Source organism: Serinus canaria, chromosome 2 (genome assembly GCF_022539315.1).
Source record: "Serinus canaria isolate serCan28SL12 chromosome 2, serCan2020, whole genome shotgun sequence".
Classification (NCBI taxonomy): Eukaryota; Metazoa; Chordata; class Aves; order Passeriformes; family Fringillidae; genus Serinus; species Serinus canaria.
The window spans coordinates 66,389,116-66,413,314 of NC_066315.1; the positions used below are offsets into that span (position 1 = coordinate 66,389,116).

At 42.8% G+C, this 24,199-nt stretch overlaps 1 protein-coding gene across 2 annotated transcripts; it reads right to left on the reverse strand.

The window, feature by feature from the left end:
• Nucleotides 1-677: 677 nt before the first annotated feature.
• Nucleotides 678-23,973, reverse strand: RIOK1 (RIO kinase 1). 2 transcript variants are annotated; one of them, XR_007776898.1, is made up of 18 exons: nucleotides 23,806-23,973; nucleotides 22,789-22,993; nucleotides 21,515-21,605; nucleotides 20,451-20,520; nucleotides 19,775-19,817; nucleotides 19,004-19,096; nucleotides 18,180-18,292; nucleotides 17,977-18,057; nucleotides 17,318-17,404; nucleotides 16,568-16,705; nucleotides 15,831-15,934; nucleotides 14,146-14,252; nucleotides 13,456-13,521; nucleotides 11,762-11,881; nucleotides 11,430-11,483; nucleotides 10,156-10,305; nucleotides 2,251-2,421; nucleotides 678-1,123 (listed from the first exon to the last, which is right to left on the reverse strand). XR_007776898.1 is itself a non-coding variant. In XM_009088877.4 (17 exons), exons 1-17 carry the CDS (start codon nucleotides 23,874-23,876, stop codon nucleotides 8,560-8,562), a joined length of 1,704 nt encoding a protein of 567 aa, XP_009087125.4. In that variant the 5' UTR covers nucleotides 23,877-23,973; the 3' UTR covers nucleotides 8,456-8,559. The 2 variants fall into 2 exon arrangements, 1 of the variants encoding a protein (XP_009087125.4); XM_009088877.4 differs by lacking the exons at nucleotides 678-1,123; nucleotides 2,251-2,421 and adding an exon at nucleotides 8,456-8,670.
• Between the last annotated feature and the right edge of the window lie 226 nt (nucleotides 23,974-24,199).

Sequence of the window (24,199 nt, forward strand, 5' to 3'; positions counted from 1 at the left end):
CAAGCACAAGCAGCTCTGTCTCCCTGTCTGCTGCAGCCTGATGAGCACTGTCAGATCCAGCAGCCTGCGAGCCACTTGGTGATGTGAGGATGTGGCTGCCCTGGAAGTAAAACCACTCCTACAAGCGACAATTTTGACATGGCTGCTCTTAGCTACCTTCCCACATGAATCTCTGTGTCTTCTGCCAGTACCACCCATCAAATCCAAAGCAAACTCCCAGAAGGAATCACCCACTGGAGGCTTTTGCAAGAGCTGCTGTGTTGGTCTGGGAGCTTACATCTCTTCATGGCCCTGGCTAACATAACTGTGAGGTAGCAAAAAGCATCAGCAAAGAGTGGCCCAAGTCTGAAGGTGCTGTTATGGTGCACAGGCACCCTGCAGGCAGGCATGGCTGAGAGCACAGCACTGATCAATGACTCTATGCACTCTGCACCTTCACGTTTAAGGATTTCAGTTGTGTTATATTATTTTCCCCCCTCACTTGTCCCCCTTCCTTTTGGTACAAAACAATAGGTTCTCCTGGCAGCTCTCCCTATACCAGCTACCTTCAGGATTTGATTAAAATGCACTTCACTTTCACTTAAGCCTTGCCACCAAACTGATTTAATTTCTTTCATCTCCCATCTCTAACACTTCACCATCCCAGCCAGTACAAAGCAAGAGAACACCACATCACCCAGCCTCACGTATTGTCAAAAAATTGTACTCATTAAACATTCCCAGAGAAATGGCAACAACACCAGCATTGCTGAAATAGTTAATTTATTTCCAGGTCACAGACTATCATGAGTTGGAAAGGGCCCACGAGGATCATTGAGTCAAACTTTGAAGTAAATCGTCCATACAGGGATTGATCCCAAAACCTTGATCTGACCAGCTGAGATAATCTCAGGTTGCTAATCCCATACAAATTGTAATCCTTTAATTCTGCACAGCACAACCCATAGGCAGCCACAGGGCACTTAATGTAATTGATGGGCTTCCTATAAAAGGGCCTGGCTGGTCACAGAAAGCCAACATCTCATTTCTATTTATTGAAGTTTTAATCACTTTGTGGTAGCATCTGTGGGCATTGCTGCTCGTTTCTCCACATGAAAAAATGATAAGAGGGTTCCTGGTTCACCTGTGGGAAAGGAAATAGTCCATAAAATAAGTTTGACAGGAATTTGCCAGGATCTTGGGAAAGCTTTATATTTAAATACTTGGAAAGCCAACATTGAAGGCAAGTTGAAATTAGTTTTTGATTCCTTTACACAATAACAAATTTTGTCTGTCTTTTCTTCACTCTCAAATAAATAAACAGTTCCATTACAGGCTGGAGCCTGTTCAATTTTAGGAAAGATCAGGACTGGCTTCTCTCTCCAGCATGTGTATAATGTTGAATGACATCTTAATGCAATCACTTTGGATGGCTGAAAAGAGATCTTCACAAATAGGGCATTTTCTAATTTTTCAGGGCTATAAGCAGTAATCCTTAGAAGCTCAGGAAAAGGGGAAAACAGCACACAATGGATTCTTCTGAACTCTTATTTTAAATGCTTTTAAAACAACTTTGAAGGAACCTTTCCGTTTCTTCTACTCCACAAACACTTGTGTGCCAGAACACCAAAAAAATGTGACACGATCAAGAAACCACTCCTTCAGCTGCAAGCTCTTCAGCCCCATCTTAAGTCAGGCTCAAAGTTCCATTTCCTTCAGTTGAACCTGGAGCTGAGCCTTCAGCAGGACTGAGCCCTTGGCCTGGTCCCTTCCCATCCCCAGTAAGGGCTGGCACCCTGTGCTGCACCGATGCAGCTGATGTCAGGGAGTCAAGTCACTGCAAATCTGCCACCTCAGCCACATACTCCCACAGGGAGTGGCTTTTCAAACTAGTCAAAACTGCCCTGAGAAGAGTCTCCAACTCTCCCTGCCATTCCTTTGTTCTTCCCCATCTGTAGCTGGCATGTAGCCTGTAGTGAATATGAGGAGCTGAGACAAGGCTGGATCATTAAGGCAGGGGGACTGCAAAGTAGCAATCGGTCTCAGCATCCAGAACAAGCAGTGGTGCAAAAAAGGCTGAAGAACCACAAAGTGACAACCCCCTTCTCTCCTCTCCAATTGCTCTTTCCCCTCTACTTTTGTCTCTCCAGACCACTGCTCCATCACTTGAGCTACCACTGACAGAACGAGCATTCCCCATATTCACCATTATTAGAGCACAGCAAGTTGTACAAACAGAGTGTTTCACACAGTATGGCAACACCTCCTTACATTTCCTCCAGGCTCCAGGTATCTGTCACACCTGAGGTCCACAGTGCACAGTGGAAGCTCTCAAGTCCACATAAAGGCCTCTTCACAGCCCAGATAGACACAGTGCTCTGCAACACGTGTCCACTTCACACTCCAAGCTCATGCCTGACTGAGGACCACAGAATGAGAAACCTGGCAAGGAGAGAGAACAAACATTTCCTCAAGTTTCTTTTCTATCAAGAAGCAAAAGCGTTAGAAGCAACATCTTATGTCAAGCACATAAATTGGACTTTTTCTTTCAAACAGCAACAAGCAGCACACCTCTGCTCTCCAGCTCTAGTCAGTATCAGCCTTCATCTCGTCCTGCCAACTCACAGCTCTCTGTGCACCCCAAATGCAAACCCTGGCAGGCAGACCAAAACTGGTCCTCTTACCACCTCAGAGCAAATCTTACCCCAAACAACTCTACACTCCAAACCTCAACTGAGCACTCAATTCTTACTAGATCTAGTGAGAGGCCTGCTTACCCAGCCCTCCCTGTCCAAACCTTGACTCCAGCCTGCTTTGACTCTTTATAGGTCAACAGCAACCCTATGACAACCTTAATTTACATACCATAAAAATACCAGTCTGCACAGTGAAGAATCCAGAAAGATACTCCACCTTTTCAGACTTGCTGTCCACATCCCTAACCAAAGCACCAGTGGCAAACCTGCTCCAAATTCAGCATCAGACATCCATTCACACTTCACAGAGCTGCCCATCCTGGGTCTCATTCATCTTTCAGGCAACCCACAGCCAGGGCTAAAGACAGAGAGCAATGAACAGTGAATTTAATTTCTGGATCCTGGAAGTACCACCGAACTAGGCTGAATCCAGACATTTCCAGCTTGGCAAGCTGCTGGCTCCATCTGATCATGGGTGTAGATTATGGAGTGAAGGGGCTGCAGAACCAGCTTTGTATCTTTCTTGTTTAGGTGCCAGCTGGTGCTGATCATACCTCCCAGAATGATGTCTGGGGAATACTGGACTTTCCAGTTTCAGGGCAAGGCTAGATTTGGAACTGGGGTTAACACTCAGGGCTGGAGGCACTAAAAACCAAGATCTGCTCTTGGACAGATGGGTAGGGGTAGGGGGCTGCAGTCAGCTACAGAGAATCAGCCCTGGCTGAGTCTGGGAGGGAAGTGACAGCACAGAGCACAGGGCTCATGCTCAGCTTGAGGGCTGAGGCTCAGATTAGGCAAAGGAATGAAAAGAATGCTCAAGAGCAGGAATTTCAAGTAAATGCTCTGAATCTCTAGCAGATGAATGAATCAGGATTCCTGTCCTCATGTCCCCATCACCAGCCTTCATGCCAGCCCTTAACCCAGCCCTAATGCAGGAGAAGGGTCATGTCCATCCTTCATCCTGTTCTGCAGCAGCCTGCTGCAACCATAGCCTGCTGTCTTGGGAGGGAAAGAAAAGAGAGGAAAAAAGGAAACAGCACCCATAGCCCCCAAGCAATCCCTGCCAGCTGCAAGGCCCAGCCTTGCAGCCTTTGCTGCAGACATGGATCTCTGGGCTAGATTAGAGAGACAGCCTTAAACCCACTGCTGCAGGCTAGGTCTAACATTCACCCTGCTGCTCAGGAGAGCCTGCAGTTCCAGGCAGGCTGCAGAGGTCGGAGGCAGGTTGTTGCATGTCAGGAAGAAAGGCCAAGTTTGTTCTTATGTCAGTCCTTAGAAAAGAAACAGCTATGGAGGGGAGGTGGGACAGGGGGAAAAAAAAAAAACAAACCAGCATCTGTCAATAACTCAAACTGTGTTTAGGGCTAGTGAGGCAAAATGATTGCTACCTATTGCATTACACCAAAGATCAATGCTTATGCCTGTGAATTTGGGCAGCTGAAGAATTATATCCTTAATATTTTTTAGATTCTTACCACTAGCCTTCATCATTTGTAGAAGGGGAAAGAATTCTCCTGGGCGTTTGCCATCTAGAACCTCCTCCTAAACCCAGCATTAATACCATTGTTACAGGTCTGGCCTGGCCCAGAACAAATTATGCCCCTATGTCCTCAATATATGAAACTTTGTCCAAGAACTACAAATTCAGGAGAAAAAATCCCAGCTAACATCTAGGTGCATGTACAACTCCACCAAAATTTACAGAAAGGTACGTAGATGATTGAAACATAATTAGCACTTTGGACATATTAAAGGAGCCTCGGCACTTTCCAACAGTCTGAGCATGAACTTACTTCTCCCTCTAGAGGACACGAAGATTAGCACAAGGAACATAAGGTTATGTCAAGACCAGAAAAGTAACGAGAGGCTGAGGCAAAGGGTCGGCATTTTTGCTTTGAAAGTCTACTAGCAGTTCAGAAGGAGCAAAATTACAACTGTAAAAACAATGAGTCATTAAGTTATGTGTTTATTTTTCCAGCAGTGTCCTAGAAAACTCGAAATAAATTCTGAGTTAACTTTTTCAGTTAACCTGGTATCCTGAAATCCAGCCCTCACAACTCTTCTTCATCAGCTCCTCCACCACCTGTGACCAAAATCTGCAGGACACTTTGGTCCTCAGAAAATGTCAGCCTTGCTTCTTTTGTGTCCCAAAGCACCCCAGGTGAGAGCCTTGCCTGAGCACACAGGCCAAAAGCAAGCATGCAGCCTGCCACAGCTGGTTGTGCACGGTTGCATTGTTTAATCAAAATATTCCAGCATGGAAATCAAATCCCTCTGAGCAGACGTATCCTTACAAAGCTGGTTTTACTGGCTTCGTCATGGGGAAACCAAATCCACAAAACTCCACCTTCCAATCCCTCTACTGCTGCACATAATAAAATATATCATGTGGAAAAAGCCACAAATTAATAGCAGCCCAGTACAGACCTCAGACCTGAGAGGAAGCCTGGTGCCAACTGCTCAGACTGCAAACCAGCCATACAGCACTCCAAAACTTCAGGGGGCTGGGGGGCTGAACCCCCCCAAAAATTCCACCACCTCACAAATGAACTTTTTTGGAACTTAACATACATTATTTAGCAGTATCTCCTTCCAGTCCTCTCCCACTGAATCCCAGTGAATGACTGCAAAGACAGGACTACTTGGAAAGGCCCTGAAAGATAAGATAAATTGTTTTTGGACATTTTTATCTCTGATAACAATGTTGTAAGTATTCCCACTCTACATACTTAAGCTTTCTAATGTCACTAAATCTTCTGGCCTCAAATTTCCAGAAATTCATTTTTCCAAGCATCTGACCTGTGCCTGAGAATTTGATGTCTTTCACATGCTCAGCCTGTACTAAAAAAGTGTGTGTATATATGTATATGATAATAATAATAAAAATTACCAGCATCTCGGATTAGACAGCTTGTTTCAAGCCCATTCTCATCCACAGTGGTGCAAACACCACAGGCAGCATTCTGCCAAAACCCACCCACAGCCTGCCCTCTGTATAGAGCCTTTTTAAAGCAAATCCTCCTCCACTACTTTAAGCCAGAAAGGAGTATCAAAGTAATTGAAAGTTCTGCTTTTGCAGCTGTAAAATTCCTTCTGATTGCCCGACAGAACCGGACTCCAATCCATTTTCAGAGAAGACAGAAAACAAAACAGTTGTGCTTTGAAAAAAGAGTTATCAAAAGCCCAGCTTGCAGAAACATTCCCAAAGCCTCAGCAACAAAGCATGAGAGTTTATGGCATGGCCTCAGTAAAGATGTTCTCATTCAAAAGGGGAGAAAACAGTAATCTGAGTGCTCCACTTTGACACTGGAACACCCAGTGAGCATTGGAGGAATACGCTTGCAATCAACAGAAGGGAATTCTCAGTCTTAGGGGTAGGTATCACACCTGCACAGTTCAGTCTCACTGCTGCTGTGACATCTCAGGGTCATCTCCTGGCTCCACAGCCCACCAGGACCCCACAGCCCCCCTCTCCAGGCTCTGTTTACTTGTGCTGTGACGTGAGGTGAGCTCCAGAATGGAGATTCTTGCAATAGCCCACAAGAGACCCAAGAACTCTACCAGCAAATACAATCTTGGGGAGTGGAGGAAGAGGGGGTAGGAGGAAAATTATGGAAGATAAAAAGGAAGCATTAGCTTGGAGCTGGTTTTGTCCCCATTATTTTTATACATAGAACTGGTATAAATGGTAATACTACTCTGTCTGCACAGGTGCCAGCAGCAGGGCACAGCAAAAACATGCTGCCAAGGCAAACAGAGAGGGCCTTGTAGGATCCTCATCTCTGGGGGAAAGTGGGGTTAACTGAGTATCTGTGCTACTCGGAAGCTTTTTAGTTAGCACAGGATATAAGGATGGGGAGGATGAGGATTCCATCCCATCCTCATCCTCCCCACATCCTATCACTGGTGCTTTTTGGTGGTTATGTGTAGCATTCTTCAACCAACCATTCTCTTGATTCAGGGATCACCAGGAAGATGCTCCATCTCATGGCTCTGGCCCAAGAAGCTGCCCATCAACCCATTCCTGTGGACTGCCTCACTTTAGAACCCATTGGGCCTGCAGTGGCCAGGACACACGAATTGCACTTAGAGCCCACCTTGGACAAGCACACACCCACTACAACAGCCACCTCCATGCCATCTGCACTTGCACATGGGCTTTTCTGGCTGTGCTTCACCTCAGGTCCCCTGCCAACACCCCGACTGTGTACACTTGTCCTCCAGCAAACACCTGAGGCAGGCAGCTCTTGCTTTGAACAGCCTGCACAGACAGGCCTGCTGCACATCACTGCGAGCAAGGTCCCAATCCAAAATGACAGATCCAGGATCCTGCTAGAGGACAGCTAGAGCTAGGCAAACTTGATAAGGCTGTGGTGCACGGCCTGGAGGGAAGACAAGGTTACGTGGGCTGGGACATTTCCTCTTCCCTCAAGCACAGATGAGAGCAAGCTCCTTTCTCTGAAGTGTCTCCTCAGGTAAAGGAGGTAAACACCACCGTGGAACATGCTCTGTCTCTGGGGCTTCCAGAGAAGAGCTTTTTGCCAAGAACCAGTACCCATCCCCACCTTCAGAGCAGCCAGACCCAAAGAGAAGGTGGCTGTCTCTTGTGTCTGACAACCCCCAGTCACTCGGATCAGCCACGGACCAGTTTCCTGGTGGAGTCATCCACTGCTGAGCTACACAAAATAAAGCACACACAGCTGCACAGTCACTTATGCTTAGCCCACTTCACTAAAAACACCGAGGTCTGCCCAGGGCACAACTTGTTCCTGGGGAAAGGCAACAACTCGGACACAATTCCCCACTCCATCCATAACCCTTAGGCCCTCCACCCACTTCCTGGGGCACTACCTTTTCATGAATCACAGCAGATATGCACACCACAGGCCTGCTGGTCAGCAGGGAGAATCCCCAATCCAATGGGAGCTCAAGGACAAAGTGCACAAAGCTGTTACTGCTTCAGTCACCTTCCGCACTGCACTGATGAACACAACCAGCCAGGCTCAGGGCAGGCCACCTCTGCCTGAATAGATCTGTACACAGGCAGGAAATAAGATGCCCATGCTTCTGGCAGCATCTAAGCCCTTGGTGTCATGAGAATCACCAGTGCCCCCTCACCTCTGGATATAGGTCTTGCAAGTCCTCCTTCCTTCACTTTCAAGTTGGAGGCTGGTCCCTCTCTCGTGCCTGATGTAATGCCAATTTCTAAAATGCACATATTTCATCTCGGTGTCCCAACAAACATCCCCATTTGCTGAGAAAATACCAGTCCTGCTAACTCCAGTAACACTGTCTACACTTAGATGAGGACTGTATGTGAGAGTGCTATCAACCCCTGTGTGGGTGGAGAAAGGGAGCAGAGAGAGAGAAAGAGAGATCTGGAAGCCCTGATGGGTTCCTCTCTTATGAGATTTCCAGCCAAAGGCACCAGAGAGGCTGTGAAGGTCGAACTGGGGATTGCAGCCACGTGTGCACTTGGCCATCAATGGTGATGCAAGCACAGGGAGGCAGCAAAGACACAATGCCTGCAGGGTTATCCCAGGGGGGACTGTGAGAGCCTGCAGAGCTCAGTTTGCTTCCATACTGTGAAGAAGGCATGTGGAGTTAGAACATAGGAACAAACCAGTGTGAGTTTAGCAAAAAAGTCAAACCTGCACAGGTAAGGAATTTTAGCAGGCACAAATGTTAGACTCATTCTTTCCTATTGAGAAACCTGTGTCATACATTCTGTTCAAACAACTACACCATGTTATTAACAAAATCACCCTCACAGCTTATACTGTATGTATATAAATAAAGGATTTTTAATTTTTTAACAAAGAAATAAAGATGGTGACTGACTAATCCACAACACATCATCCCTTTCTCTGAGCCAAAGATGATTTTATTTGCCTTTCTTCATTTTTGCAGTCTTTTCTTTCCTCTTCTTTACATGCTTTGGGATTTTGGTTTTTCTCTTTTCTCTTTGGGCTTCTTTAACCATCTTTTTCCTTTCCTATAAGGAATCAAACACCATTCATTTAAAGCCAGAAGGGAATGAAGAATTTTAAGCAAGTCAATCGTTACCTCAACAAGTTAATTAACACATGACATAAAAACAAAGTTATCAGGATAAAGAAATTTAAAAAATCAATAGAAATGGTGAGGGGATAGGAAAAAGGAGATACAGGTTGGGGTGGAGCTTAGACCTGCACATCAGTAATGACAAACTAGTTAGAACCTGAGTTTCATGCAACTTTTGAAGAAAGTGAACAAGAGGCACTCTTAACTCATGCTGTTTACACCTAAGATTACAACAGGTAGTCTGGTCTACAGTTTCTGCTGCCCACAGAGCTACTATAGTATGTGTTTCTATGTGTCATGCAAAAATATTGATCCAGTAAGTGCTGATAGAGCAAGCTGATCATCAGCAGGACTGGCAGGAAAGAATGCCATGCTACTGCAACATACTGTAAATCTGTGCCAGACACAGAAGGGACAAGACTCAACTAGAAAACAAAAAGTCAGCAAAGTGGAAGGGGCAGGTAGAAGTAATTGCTGCTAATCAGTTGTTCAACCTACAGCTAAACACAAGTTACAAAAAAACCTCACCTCACACAAAAAGAAGTCCAAATGAAAACCTATCAATTAGGATGAGAAGTGGCCAAGCCTCCCCTGTTTCACATTTAAAAGGCAGCAGCTCTAGACTGGCAGTGGGTAGTGGAGTGCTGCGTTTTTATTTGACAGATATGAAATATATTATCTTACCTTTTCTAGGAAGAAAAACCTAAAATGCAATGTCCCAAATCTTGAACCCCTTAAGCCTGCAAGTTTCACCCTGCTTTTTTTTTTTTTTGCACAGCACCTAAAAGGCTGCCAAAAGGCCCTCACTCATGAGTGATACACTGCAGGAAAGCCTCACCAAAACTAAGCATATTGTTCCACAGTTTAGAAAATGAAACCTCAAAGAAAACCCAAACCCCAGACCCTAACCATAATCCCTTTGCTGGACTGCATTACATCTCTTGCCCACAGCAAAGCTAGCCAGCCTGTACTAATGGTACTACAGAAGCCACTGTGGTACACTGTCACCAAATCTCCAGCTCTACAGATCAAGTGGCCTCAGCTGTCTGGGCATAAGGAGGCTCATCAGGGACCACAGCCACAAACCTGAGCACCAAAGCCTGGAAGAGTAGCCAGAGGGACTGAAAAGCTGCCCAGGCTTCACTCAATTCTACTTTGTGTAGCTCTCTGTAATTCCCTGTAGAGATCTCTCTTCTAGCTTTGCCTAAGCTACAGAGAGCTGTGTTGCACACTGCTCTACATAAAACCACCTCTAATAAAGCATCCCCAATGGCATTCACTGCCTCTGCTCGTTTTCCACAACAGGAAAGGTCCACAGCTTGTTTCAGACAAGAAGAAGCAAGAGTCACTAAGTTTGGATGTTTTTGTGTCATATAAGCAAAGGTGGGAAAAAATAAACAATTTCTGGACAGCTGACCTTTTTGTCCATGCTAACTTCAGCAGGTTTGTCTTTGGGATGTACCGATTCTTTACAGGCCAAATCAGAGTCCTCTGAGCTGCCACCACCATCATCATCATCATCAGAGTCTGTTTCTGAATAGCCTGCCTCTTCAAGGAGTGCAGGAATCTGCAAGATGATATATCAAGAATTATATCAAATCAAAACCAAGAAACCTAATGGCAGCATACACACATATACATGCACAATGTATACATATATTCACAAAAAAGAAAAGATAATCTGCTGCAAAGAAGCCCTTGAGCAATCTGATGTTATCTCCCTTACATCAGCCCTCACTGAGTTTCAAGATAAAGAATAAAAAGTAGGTTAAGCCAAACTAAGAAAAAGGAATCTAAAATGTACACCACAGATTCTTTTAGGTCAGGGCTCAAAGCACAGCTGTTATTTGCACTCCCAAACTAATTTCCCTAAGTTAAACAGCAATTTGCTAACATATGTGGAAGCCTATTTTTAATTATCACTGGATCATGCCCAAATCTACCTTGGGGGCACTGTATATATTCTGTATTGCAAACACAAATATCTGCACTGAAACACTCACTTATTCTTAAACAAGCCTGGAGACTGTGCTATAGCCTGATCCCATCCATATTTATATTTCCATTTTAAATCAAGAGTCTACACCACTGCTAGAGAATATTCACAAAGTAAGGAGGGGAACCCACACAGGGCTTCTGCCTTGAATGACATGGCTCCAAGTGATCTGTATCCAACTTCTCATCCAATCTACTTTACAGAAGTGTCACTGTCAAGTACTTCAAACACAGTAAGACATAATATTTTATGGCTTATATAGTGGAGGACTGTTCTTTATGCAACATCACAACAGATACCCTATCATATCAACATATCTGATATCTTATTTGATATCAGAAACATATCAAAACTTGCAGTCATGCAACATTTAAAAATGTAATTGATTTAAATCAATTACATTTTCCATAATCAGAAAACACTTTCCCTCATAATCACCTTAACTTTAGAGATCATGGCCACAGCAAGGATTTTAATTTCATTCTCAAGCAACCCAGCATCAGCCACAGTGCAGGGAAGCAAATTCTGTGTTGTGCAGACACACAGCCATGCCAGACCCATCCTGGCACAAACGGTCACTCTGCATGCAAAGGCTTCTTTCATGTGCCAGCTGCAGGACCAGGCATTCTCTGAACTACCTGTAAGCACTTTTCTGAAAATGGCTAAAATTAAGGATTTCAAAAAGACCCTCTCACCTTCTGAACACCAGACAAATCCTTCTTCAGTCCTGTCACAGTCTGGTAGAGAATCTGCTCAAAGGGAGAGAGGAAGAAATTACATTATCAAATTATATCTTAATTCTTTGTACCCAGAGAAAATTCTAAATTTATCTAAAAATAAATTTTAAAAAAGAAAGACCAGGATAAAATCCACAATGTTATCATTAAGCACTAACCAGACAATTTTAAAGTATGATATAGATTTAGTACTCCACACCTTGGTAGCAACACTTCTGTTACTAACAGTTTCCAGTAAGAAGAATTCATATTCCCTCTCTCTTTTGCAGGGCCTCAGCATGTCTACTCACATTATCTTGCTGAACATTCAATGCCATATCCTCTTCTTTCAATTTCATCATTATGTCCACATCCCTCTCATAGTTTTTAACTTCAGTCAGAGTTCGAGGTATGTAGGCCTTCTTAAATACCTAGCACAGTGAAGGGAAACACAGACTTACTAATTTACATATTGTGTCATGATGTTCTTCTCTCCTAATTATGCATCCTTAGGAGAATAATCACAATCAGAGAAACAACAAATGAACATAGCAATCATCCCCTACCATTTGAACTACTGAGCTGTTTTTTGTTTGGTTATTTTTTTCCAGGGGCAGACTTAATGTGCAAACTAGACATTACTGATAGATCACAACTAATAAGGCTCCTTCCTTAGTTTGACTCACACCAGCCAACTTACAAAATTCTCCAACCATCTCTTAGCCTATTTGAGTCCTAAGGTTTTGTATCCTAAGAATTTTTCTAATGCTTTTATTGTAATGTTTATAATGCCTTCAGGAAGCAACTCCATTGAAATACACTGCTAGAACTTAACGTCTTTATGTAACAATTCCCACTTCAACCTACAGTACAACTCAAAAAAGGTTCTTGCAGCAGTACAGTACAATAAAAACTAACTGCAGTATCAATAACATACTTGAAGTTTGTCACATCTGAAACAGTCTTTCAGCAAGCTTATGACCCTACCAGATGAGAGAAATGTGTTTTGCTGCTCTGTTTCATGGTATCATTCCAATCCCAGTAAAGGTTCAGTATCCTTCATGATCACTGCTCATCTGAGAGCTGTGCACAAAGCACAGTTCCCCACTTCCACAGAGCTGCCCTCACTCAGCTCTGCTCTTTTGCAAGGGAAGTGGCTCAAATTAGCTTGGTCACACGGAAAGCCTAAGACAAAAGAACTGAACTTAGATGCTACAAAACCACCTCTCTTACAGGTCAGTACCTCATATAAACAAAGGAGTAACTGGCTTGCAGAAGATGGGCTTGCTACCACACACTAAAATCTGACTCTACACCTCAGTAGTTTTATGCTGAGGCTATACTGGGAAACAAAAAACATCTTTCCTTGGAAAAGCCTGAAGCAGTTAGTGAAAACTGCTGAGCTCCAAGACAAAAAAGTCTTGAATAAATTAAGTCATACTGACCCACAAGATAAGAGGTTTTTGTTGGTTGTTGTTTTGTTTTAGACTCTTCTGGAACAGAGAGTTAAGACTAAGATAGACATGGTTCTATCTTTACATCAAGCATGGACTTGAGATGGCTTCACTGAATGTAAAAGCAGTGGAAGAACTGAATTAGACTGGAAGTGGAGCTAGATAGGCAATTTGGCCAATGCACTTATCCAAATAGCCTGCTTCTGTATCACTGGTCCAAAACCACTGGCACAATCAGATCTCTCTACTCAGGTTTTAACTAAACCTGAACTGGAATATACATCAAGAGACATAGATGTCAGCAAACACACTGGTTTAGGAAATAGAATAACAGCAATAAGCTGTTTGCCTTCTAACAGCTTATTGCTGTCAGCTTTTACATATGGCATCCCTTAATACTTCACATCTCAACTAGGTCAAGATATCAAAGTATCACAAACAATGTTTTGTTTATCATAAACTGTACATTTTTCAAAAGAAAACAGAACATTTTGAGTGTTTAAAAGAAGTAAGGTTAACATTCATTTCATAGCAGGAACAGAAATCCTCACTTCCTCATCCACTTTATCTTGACTGGATCTTTCCTCCTCTGTTCTTTTCGATGCTATTTCCATTGCCTAAAGAAACACAAAACATTACAGAAAAGTTATCATTCTTTAGAATCACACCACTAAGCCTTTAGAATCACATCCAACTATTCCCATCTGCGTTTCTCCCCGTGCTCCACCGTCACCCGCACGCATTCCAGCTGTCCCTGTGGGAATGCCTTCAGCGACACCTAACGGTGGCCAGCCCTGCTGCGAAGCACACTGACACCTGCAGATCAGGGCCCTATCAGAGGAAAAAACACCTGCCCAGCTCCTGCCCCCAGACCAAACTGCGGCGGGCCCAGCACGGCTACACGACATACAACACCACCCTGCGTATAAGCACGACTGTATTTCTGCAGAGCTCCTCCTTGCCAGAAAGAAGAGCTAGCTCAAAGCATCCTGGTTCTTACAGCACCTCAAACAGATATTTGAGTCTTACCGATCAGACAGACTTTCTGAGAGAACATGCAATGAAAGCCATGTCACCCTACAGTAGTATAAATGGAAAAGACCTATATGCATTTTTGAAGCACTAGCACAACAATGTCATGTGCTGTCTTCCTTAGGATGTAGAATAAATGAGATGATGGAGCTTGAACTAGATCTAATTTTACTGTCCTCTTACGCAGTAACAAGGCCATGAGGTCTTACCTTAGATAGGTAGTCATCAATGTTTTCACTTGTGATAGAAGGATCAGTAATAAATTCAAACAGCTCCTTCACTGTCATCACTGCAACATTGTGCTTCTGGAAAAAGTCTGCCAGGAAACAAGGGAGAGACAAAATCCATTAGTAAGTCTATCTAACATATGCAGCTTGTATGTTAAAGTGACAGTTCCAGCGAGCCAACAACTCTGATGACTTGGGAAAGTCTCAGCAGCACATTCTACATCATATGGAGTTTAGTTACCAGATGATTCTTGGATAAATGGAGAAAAACTGCATAAATATAAAAGCCAAATCAATTTCAGCAGGATCCTGAAATTCAAGACAGGTGTAGTATTTGCAATGACTAAGATTAAAAAAATGCATTTCAAATAAGGAATGGAGACCTCAGACTTTTGCCAGAGAGAAACAAGTGGCCACTGAAATACAGTACATTATGATCCACCCAAAAGGGAAGACACATTGATGTCCTAGAATCTTCTTTGCTACTACACTCAGAATTGCTTTCTTAAATCAGTTATGACCAAATTCATAGGCTGCATTTCTGTTCTGAAAAACAACAAGTGACACTGAGGACTGTTTAACAAGAATTTCCTCCTAAAATTCCCAGATCTCTCACTCTGAGAAATCAATCATAGAAGGATTAGAGAAGCATTTAGTTTGGAGGCAGCTCTCCATGCTCACAGAACCACAAACCTCTGCAAAGATCACACCTAAGGCAGAACCTGGTGTTTCTTAGAGTCTCTGTAGAATGTTTAGACAGAGAAAGCTGCAGTTGCAGAAAACACACAAAACAACACCAACTCACTGAGACACTAGAATATCTAGGGAGAGGAGCTCAAAAGACATGAATAAAGAGCAAGGATGTGACTAGCTGAGACAGAAGGGAGTTCTAGAAATGCATGAACTGAAAAGGAATAAGGAAAAAGTAGCATACTGGATATCAACAAATACACAGCATGAACACAGTTCTTTCCTAATTATGTGCCAGACTTTCAAGACTCTGTGTAAAATAAGAAAAAAGTCAATCTGAAAAGAAAGGGGAGACAAAAGTAGCCTATAAAGAGAGATTTTTTTTATCCTCAGGAACACACCCTACCAGGAGGTGTGTATCTGTTACACAACATGTATATTCACACATGAAGACCAAATTCTCAAGAGAAAAACACCATGAAACTTAACTTATCAAAATACTATGACAAGTGATAACATCTCTAATTAATTACTCTGTGCCTCAATCCTCTCAGCTGCCCTTAAGTGCAGGGAACTTTATAACACACAGAAACATCTTGCCAGCTGAGGAATCCCAGATGGGGATTCAGCTCACAGAGGGCAACACATCAGTATGTCTGCATAGTATTTTATAAGGGAAGTTAAGACTGGGGCGGGCACTGCTGCAGACTGTAATCTTAGATCTATCCTAACTCTGAGATTCAGTCGTGGCACTAATTTAAGAGAGATGATTTCTAGCAAAATAGGCTGCACTACTCTGAACTCAGCACAATACACTGCCCCCTGAGGAAGTCAAGAGAACATAGGAGAGGATGTATTTTAATGGAATTTTGACAGCTTCTACAGTCAGCTACACCTGAAAGAACATAAGATGAACTGAGTCCATCCTGCTAAATAAACCAGCTGTCAGAACAAGGGCTGAAGTGCAGCCCCCTCACCGTTAACGTTGGCACAATCCTTGCGCAGGAACTCCAGTGCGTGCGGGTGGTCGTGCTCCACAGACTGAGACACGTCAATGATGTACACGTCCCCTCCGTGGTACCTGCAAGGAAACCCCACACAGAGCTGCACCAACTCCACCAGACTACTGAGAGACAGGGAACAAAGCATGCCTCAAACTTAAGAGCCAGCAAAAAAAAAATCTTCTTCCTCCAGCATATGCCTTGCCTGTGAGGACCAGGGTGGCTTTTTTTCAGTCAATCTTTTCCCTCTCTATACAAGCTGTATAATTAAACTTTTTTAAAAAATAGTCTGCTCATGAACAAAAAAAGCAGAGAGGTGCATGAAAAAGAAAAAAAAACAAGAAACAAGTTATAAAAACATAGCAGTGAAATGACACCTAACTAACATAAAATACCATACATGAAAATGATACCTTACTAATTTTTGCTGGAGTTGATGGGCTTTTTTCTAGTTGTGAGGTGATTTTGTTGTGTTTTTAAACTTATTTTTCTTTCTTATTTTATGGTTTCTTTTGTTTGATTGCCTGTTGGCGTTTTTTAACAGAGAAAGCTCAGATCTGGGCTAAAAGCTACATAATTAATTAGACAAGTTACAAAACCCAGTAAGGACAAGGACCCCGCCCTCGCTGAAAGGTACATCAGTACTCTCACACAGAGGCTGCCAATGCATACATTTTAGATGTCACAATTCAGAGCAAGGATTAAAAACATACAGCATATTAAATTCACTGAGATCTGCGTGAACAAGTCTGGCATCTTGGTACATTCTTCTCATGTACTGGATGATCTGTAGGTACAGTTCCCGGACTTTGGAGTCAGACAACTGAGCATTCTTCAGCAGAGGAGCAGGCCTTGAAATTACAAAGAAAAAAAAAACCAAAAAAGAAACAAACCAAAAAACCAGAAAGTAAATACTTTTTCCTTTTTCACACCAGCTGCAAATGCTTTAATTGCTGTGCCTTAATCTTTCACTCCCTGAGTGTGTCAAGCAAGTCAGGATGAGCAACCAATTGCAAGGAGCCAGCAGGAAGGGGAGCAGAACCTTGCTACATGCTTGCCAAAGATTCTGGAGCTCTGTTTTCAACAGCAGCTAATTTGGACCATGCTACATTAATGCCAGTAACTACAAAACAATAAACTATCTTCATGTATGATTAGCAAGCCTTTCCAGCATTAATTTCTGGCTTAGCCACTTTATGAATTAATTTTTCACACAACTGAGGTTTCAGAAACACACAGACTGCTTGCAGTAGTAGCTGAAAATGTCTGCAATCATTCCACAGATCACATGCACATGTTAACTTCACAGCCCTAGAGTTAACTGTAGGTAAATTCAGATGGTTGGTTTCATTGGTTTTAACAAACCTTTGGGAAAAGCTAGTACTAAATTAAAAAAAAAAAAAACCAAATAAACAAAAAAAAAGATTTTCTAAGGATCCTTAGAAATATCAGGTGATACTTACCTATCACCTTTACCAATAAAACCCATGACAAGCACATGACTCCTTAGCATAATTGGCTCTGGGCATGGTATCTGGGCTGTATTTAACCTGAAACACAGGAACAAAGTCACAAAAAAAAAAATAAAACAACAACAACAACAAAAAAAAACACACAAAAAAATCAAACTTTATTTGCTTTGCACCAGTGCATAAAGGAGCTCCGCAGCTTTGAAAATAACACAGTGAGAGCTCAGGAAACTCTCCCTTGTGAAGAACAACTAGGAAATGCACACAAAAAGCCACAACCATTCTGACTCTTTTCTAAGCATTCCTGTGTCAAAGAATCTTTAGACAGTTCAGGTCAATCCTAGATTAACCTATATCACACAGCATGTTGCTGCTGAGCAGCAGCTATTTCTAGCTTCTCCTTGCTGCTCAGTCATGTCAGACAGAGTTCAGACACTGAAGAGCTCTGAGCATTAGCAGGAAAACAAAAGAAGATCTTTATTCTTCCCTCCCCTTTTGTTTCTCTCCCATAATGAAGATTAAGACACTTTCCTGAGTACTCCAGAGACCCAACAGGGTAGTGGTAGCCACAGTCTAGCAAAAAGAGAGCATCTCCTATAAACTTAGAAGCTGTGGTAACCTTTGCATGATGAAATAAAAACTGGAAAAATCACCTTATTAAATTCCTCATTTCTTTTTCGGCCCATGTCTTCACCATTTTTCTTGGGTTGCCTTTGCAGTATCCATGACGAAATCTTTAAATAAAAAAAATAAAAGACAACAGGGACTCTATCAATGCAGCATAAGCACCAGTGATTTTAACACCTGTCAAAACAATCCCTTTTCCCCAGTAAAATCAGGCAGAAGTCAAACTCACCTGAATTCACCACTCACATACTTATCCCGATCTTTAAACATCAGAATAGAGGTTTTGTAAATCTTTATTGCTCTGTTCTCTCCATTTACAGTACTGGCATGATACACATTGGCCTATCAGATTAAAAAGGGAAGAAATAACATTAAAGAAAAGTTCTTTAAAACAGCATAATCTTCTCTCTTCTTCTCATTCTGACACCTGGAAAAGGGCTGATCTCACCCCAGCCCCTGTGTGGCACCCAGCTGAAGGGCAATCCTTTTACCACGAAAGGCAGCTAACAGGAAGTACATAAGATGGGGCAGGGGTGCAACAATGCCCTCAGAATAAAATCAACATTGCACAAGAAAACTCTGCCTCATGCACACTTGGGAGACTGAAACAACCCCTTGTGTGAAGGGTTAGCTTGAGCCTGTGCACTGTTCAGGCCCTAAAGCGTGGCCCAAATGTCTCATGTTTTCACCTCTACACAAGGCAGAAGTATGTATTTAATTGGTATTATGTGGGTTTGTATGGTTTTTTAGGCACTATTTAATAATATGGGTATACATAACTTTGCTAAAACTTTTTGTTGAAAGATGCAATTAACAACATCCATAAATTTAAGATAATATTAAAGCATTCTTAGAAATCTTTCATACTTAGGAAAACTGCTATCCTTTAACATAAACATTTTTTTTCTTAAGATAACTTCTTACCAATCAAGCAGCACAAAATATGTAGAACTGAGCCCAAGTATTTCACTACATTTTCTGAGCATCATAAACTTCCACCCAGCTTGCTGACAAAAAAAAAAAGCCTACTACATTATTTGCAATAAAACTTACTTCTTTCCCTGTGCTGATGCAGCCATTGATTTCTGATATGATACCTCTAGAAAGCATCTTGAACAGAATGATTCGGGTCCTTGGGTCCAACACCTCAAATTTAATACAGAAAAGTCAGCAGAGGACAAAAAAAAACAACTAATACTGTCCAGTCTTACTATCACATTAAAGGACCCTGGGCATCAGACTGTTTTCAAGGATCAAATAATAATCTGAACAGCAACCACTCAGAATTCTGCCATCAATCTAGGAAGATATTTAACTTTTTGTTCAAAAGTTTTTTTTTTCTTTTTTTTTAAACTAAGCATAGGTCTTCAAGCTAACTCTAGAAGACACAAAGAAATAATGTCCCAACCACACCTGCATTAAATGTTTTAAAGTAAGATTTTTCTTGGGATACAGATACCGTATCTGAAATAGAACAGCCATTTGGGCTTAGCCCAGTAATAATTCAGTGCTATAGAAGAAAAAAGGCAAACTCAGTGTTTTTTTCTTGTTCTTTGGATTTTAATAAAAGCTTAAGATGGAATTCTGCATTACACATATGAACAAATCACAATGTTAAACACAAATGAGCTCTAAAATGTTTATGGAACCAAAGTTAACTTTCATATGTGAAACAAAGAAAGAAAGAAACAACAGGTCTCTTCAGCATAACAAGGGAAACAGAATTCCACAAAACTCTGTTCTTGCTTTAACTTTTTCATTGATTCCAAAATTCTACACTATTTGCTCTGATCAAAAGGGAATTTTGATGAACAAAGGACTTACCTGCTCTACTGTTGCTCTGTCTGACTTGTCTTTGACTCGGTACCTAGCAGAAGTGAAAATAAAATGTTACAATCCCACATATGGGCTTGGTACTTTGACAGAGCAAACTGTGACATTCTGTGCCAAAGGTGAAGATGACAGCCTTAAGAAGTAAGGCTTTCAGTTCATAAAAAAACAAAGGTTTCTCCTGCAGACAGAGGGATGGAAAGAAAAAAAATCAACAAACCCCTACCATTAACATCAGAGCCCTTCACTTTTGTCTTAGGGTTATAAGCTGCAGGCCAAAAAAATAAAATCTTAAGAAATACTTTTCCATCACCAAATCATCAGGAGGAACTTTCTAAAGGCCTCCAACACCTTTTTAGCTCAGCAGCTTAAGGATTTGTGCTTAGAAGAGTATCAAAGGGTCTTTACTAGGGGGTGACACCCATCACTTCTGTCTTACTATACTACATCAACACAATCAGATGTGCTACCAGTGATAAAAGAATCAAAACTTTGGGATGAGTCTGAGAACTAATTTGGAAACCAAAAAATTGAAGATCAAAGGGCAAACTGCATGTAGATTACTTCTAAACTTCATTTTTCTTAACAAACTTATATAAACAAGGAAATAAGCACTATACTTCTGGGTTTAAAGTATTTAAGTGAAAATAGAAGCATAAGTAATACTCACATGTCTGCTTCCTTCTGTCTAGACTTTTCTGTGACTCTGTTTATAACAGAGTCATCAAAATTTAGCTTATCTGAAAAACACGTAAGAAGAAATGAAAAAAAACAAAACCCCAAAACTCAAAGAAGTTTCCTATGCAGGATTAACCTAGCACTTCACTCTGTTTACATTGCAGGGCAGGACTATAAGGTAACAACACAGATGAGTGAGACAATTCCAGAGACTTGGAAATGTGATAACCCTAATGCCTTTTGGATAACATCTCACCAATAAATTCATCTGTTCTTCTCTTATAACAATCAAATGCCATTTTTCTTAACACAATAAGCAATAGCCTCCCAGATTCTCTTCAACAATGCATTTAAATGGTGTTTGATTAAATGCTAAATGTACAAAAGCAGCTGTATTTGGCTACAAATATCAGCAGCCTTCACCCTAGCACCACTTTGTTATAAATGAAAACCCAACCTCTGCTCTCTCACCTTCTCACCTGTCAGAAGGTGCCAATCACAGTTATCCCTAGTCTAGATAGGCTGTGGTGAGCAGCCATCTCCATCTCAGGGCAAAAATCAAACCACACCAGCTGGGACAGCAGCCTCTTCACTTAGCACAGGATCTCTGCCCCTGGGAGAAAACTGCTGCATAATGTACCCCCTCTAATAGTACAGGGGACCACTGCATTTGCCTAGAAAATGCAGCTGTGGTAGCAGCTGTGGAATCACCAACATCACAACAGAGAATTGATACCCTCCCTCCACCCAAACAGCTTGTACCTACAGAGAATCTAGGGAAAAAAGACTTCACATTGTCTGGAGAAGTCAAGGGGGAAGAAAAAAATCCCAACAAAACAGCCATGTGGAGCTGAAGGTGGAGAGAGAGGGGGGATGACAGCCAGTTCTTGGAGACTAAAGGCAACTTCAAGTACTCAAAAGTCATTTTCAATCTCTCTGGCAAAGGGTAACTCACCCATTCCAGTGAGTTCTGGCTTAACAGGAGTGGAATTAGTCTGAGAGTGTCACGGTGTGGTAACTGTTTAAAATAAGGGACAGCAGTGCAACTATACTCACCTAAATTGATTTTGTGTTCAAATTTTCTTAAAACCTTGCCTGCAGGAGTTGACAGTTTTGCTGAAGAGCAATTAGGGATCTGTCTATTTGCCTGAAATAAAGGATTTGTTAACATAAGTCACGTTCTGTACGTAGCCCTTTGAAATTCAAACCATTTCATTGGAAAAGTCATCTCAAATGCCTATGCCTAAAGCTGTAAAAGGAAAACCACATGGGATATAAGGAAACAGATATGGATTAACACCAGATTTTATTTAAATCAAGAAAAGAAAACACAGGTAACACACCAGTTAAAATTCTAAAAGTGCTCCAAGCCAGAGTTGGGTTTTTTTTTTTCTAGGAAGCTCCAAGTCTCTCACACAGCACTTTTTCTGTTTGTAAAAGGAAGAGAATAGAAGACAGAAACAAGGAATAAAATAAAAGGGAAAAAATGCAGAGGTAATGAACTGAGAAAACTTCCCAAGATTCTGTCTTTTCTCACATGTAATCCTCCCCAGACACAACTAATACCTGAACATGATTTCACCATCATTGAACAGCATAAACCTCTAAATAAAGGCAATATAGCACCCAGGACAAATACTGCCAGACATACTATGCTATGATCAGCACGACTCTGATTTACCTCAACTGTTCTGCTAAGTTGGTATCAATAAGAAAAATGAGGTTTTGAACCTCTAGTGTCCAAGCTGATGTGAGAACTAGCACCTTTCTTACCTTCACAAGTGCTTTTCATTCTGCACAATGCCAGAGTTTCTATGCCAACATCATACACTCTAAATTAATTCACTCCAAGCACCCCCTCCACTTCCCATGCTTGTATTTTTCTTTGCCTTCTTCACTATTAAGTCAAAACCAGAACTGGTTTCACCCTGGATATGACTAGCAGATGGTCTAAATATAAAAAGAAAGGCTGGGGAAGATGCTCAGAAACACAGAGAACAAATACCAAAAAAGTTAGGAACATCTGTAGAGATCATCTGTAGTGAGCAAAGAAAGATGAGCTGAGAAAGGTAAGGAAGAGAAGGAAACTGCAGTGACACAGCAAATCCAGCAACAGGGTTTGAGACAAGAAGATCAAATGGAGCTCGGGCTACAATGTACATACACATACAGCAGGTCACAGGAACAGATGCAAAGGAAGGGGATTCTCTGAAGGAAAAACTTCTGCTTGCATTTGTTCTCAACATAACACTAACAACAAATAAAGCCTCCAGACTGGCCCCATTATCTCTTGGGCACCCTCAAAGCCCACACAATAACCTTCAACATACCTGTGGATTGCATCCACCAGCAGCATTGTGCCGCTTCGTGAGTCTTCCCACCTCATCATCCCAGTCCCAGTCTTCATCTTCCTCTTCAGCATCGTTGTCATCATCACCATCTCCTTCCTCAGCATTAACTTCTTCACACGTGCATAACTGGCAGCTCTCAGGGACCTCACCCTCTTTACACGCTTCTGTGTCTTCCACAGATTCACTTAAAAGAAACACAGATGTCTCTATAATTAAAAATAGTTGTTACAGGCACCAAAAATTCAATACACTTATCCATAAATGACTTTACATTTTCATCCGTGTTTTAATTCACTGACTCCAGTTCTGAGGCCATCTATTCAGGAAGGATATTGAGGTGCTGGATCAGGTCTAGAAACTAAGCTGGTTTAGGGTCTGGAGCACAAGTCCTATGAGGAGCAACTGTGGAAGCTGGAGAAAAGTAGGCTCGGGAGACCTGATCACTCTCTGCAACTCCCTGAAAGGAGGCTGCAGCCACGTGGGGGTCGGTCTCTTCCCCCAGGCAACAAGTGACAGGAAAAGAGGACACGGCCTAAAGATGCAAAGTTGCACCAGGACAATATGGAAGAATTTCTTCACAGCAAGGGTGGTTAGACATTGGAATGGATTGCTCAGGGAAGTGGTGGGGTCACTGTTCCTGGAGGTGTTTAAGACTGGACTTGTGACTCGGTCTACTTAGCACGGTGGTGTTGGGTCACGGCTTGGCCTCGACGATCTCAGAGGTCTTTTCCAACCTAACTGATGCCACCATTCTCTAATGTCAGCAACGTGTCACGGCTTTCTGCCAGGACAAGTATGTCCCAAAGCAGCACACATCATGGAAAAGGGAAGCCGAGAGGCCCACGCAGCCTTTCCTCTCATCTCCTCCCGTAGCGGGGCAGCACCACCAGCTCTCCCTTCCCCACTGCCGCGCAAGTCCCAGGGCTGCTCCCGCTCCTGCTCCGCGTGTCCGCCCGGCCCGGTACCCCCAGCCCCGGCCCCGCGGCGCGCCCTCACCTGTCTGAGCAATCCGCATCGTCGAACTGCCCGGGCACGACCTGGCTCATCACCAGCGCCCGGTAATCCATGGCGGCGGCGGCAGGAAGCAGGAACCGGGAGGCAAGCACCGGGAGGCAGGAATCACCGGTGGCCGGGATGCCCGCCGCACGCAGGCGCCGGCCCGGCCCAGCCGCTACGGCGCCGCGAGAGGGACAAAAAGCATCGCGGGCGAGCGCGGCTGGGATGGACCCGCCCCAGCTCCGGCCCCGCTCCCGGCCCTGTCCCCTTCCCGAGCGGGGAGGGCCTGGAGCCGGCACACGGAGGACGTTTTACAAGGGCTTGTAGCAGGGAATGGCTTTGCACTGAAAGAGAGTAGGGTTAGATTAGATAGTAGGAAGAAATTCTTTACTGT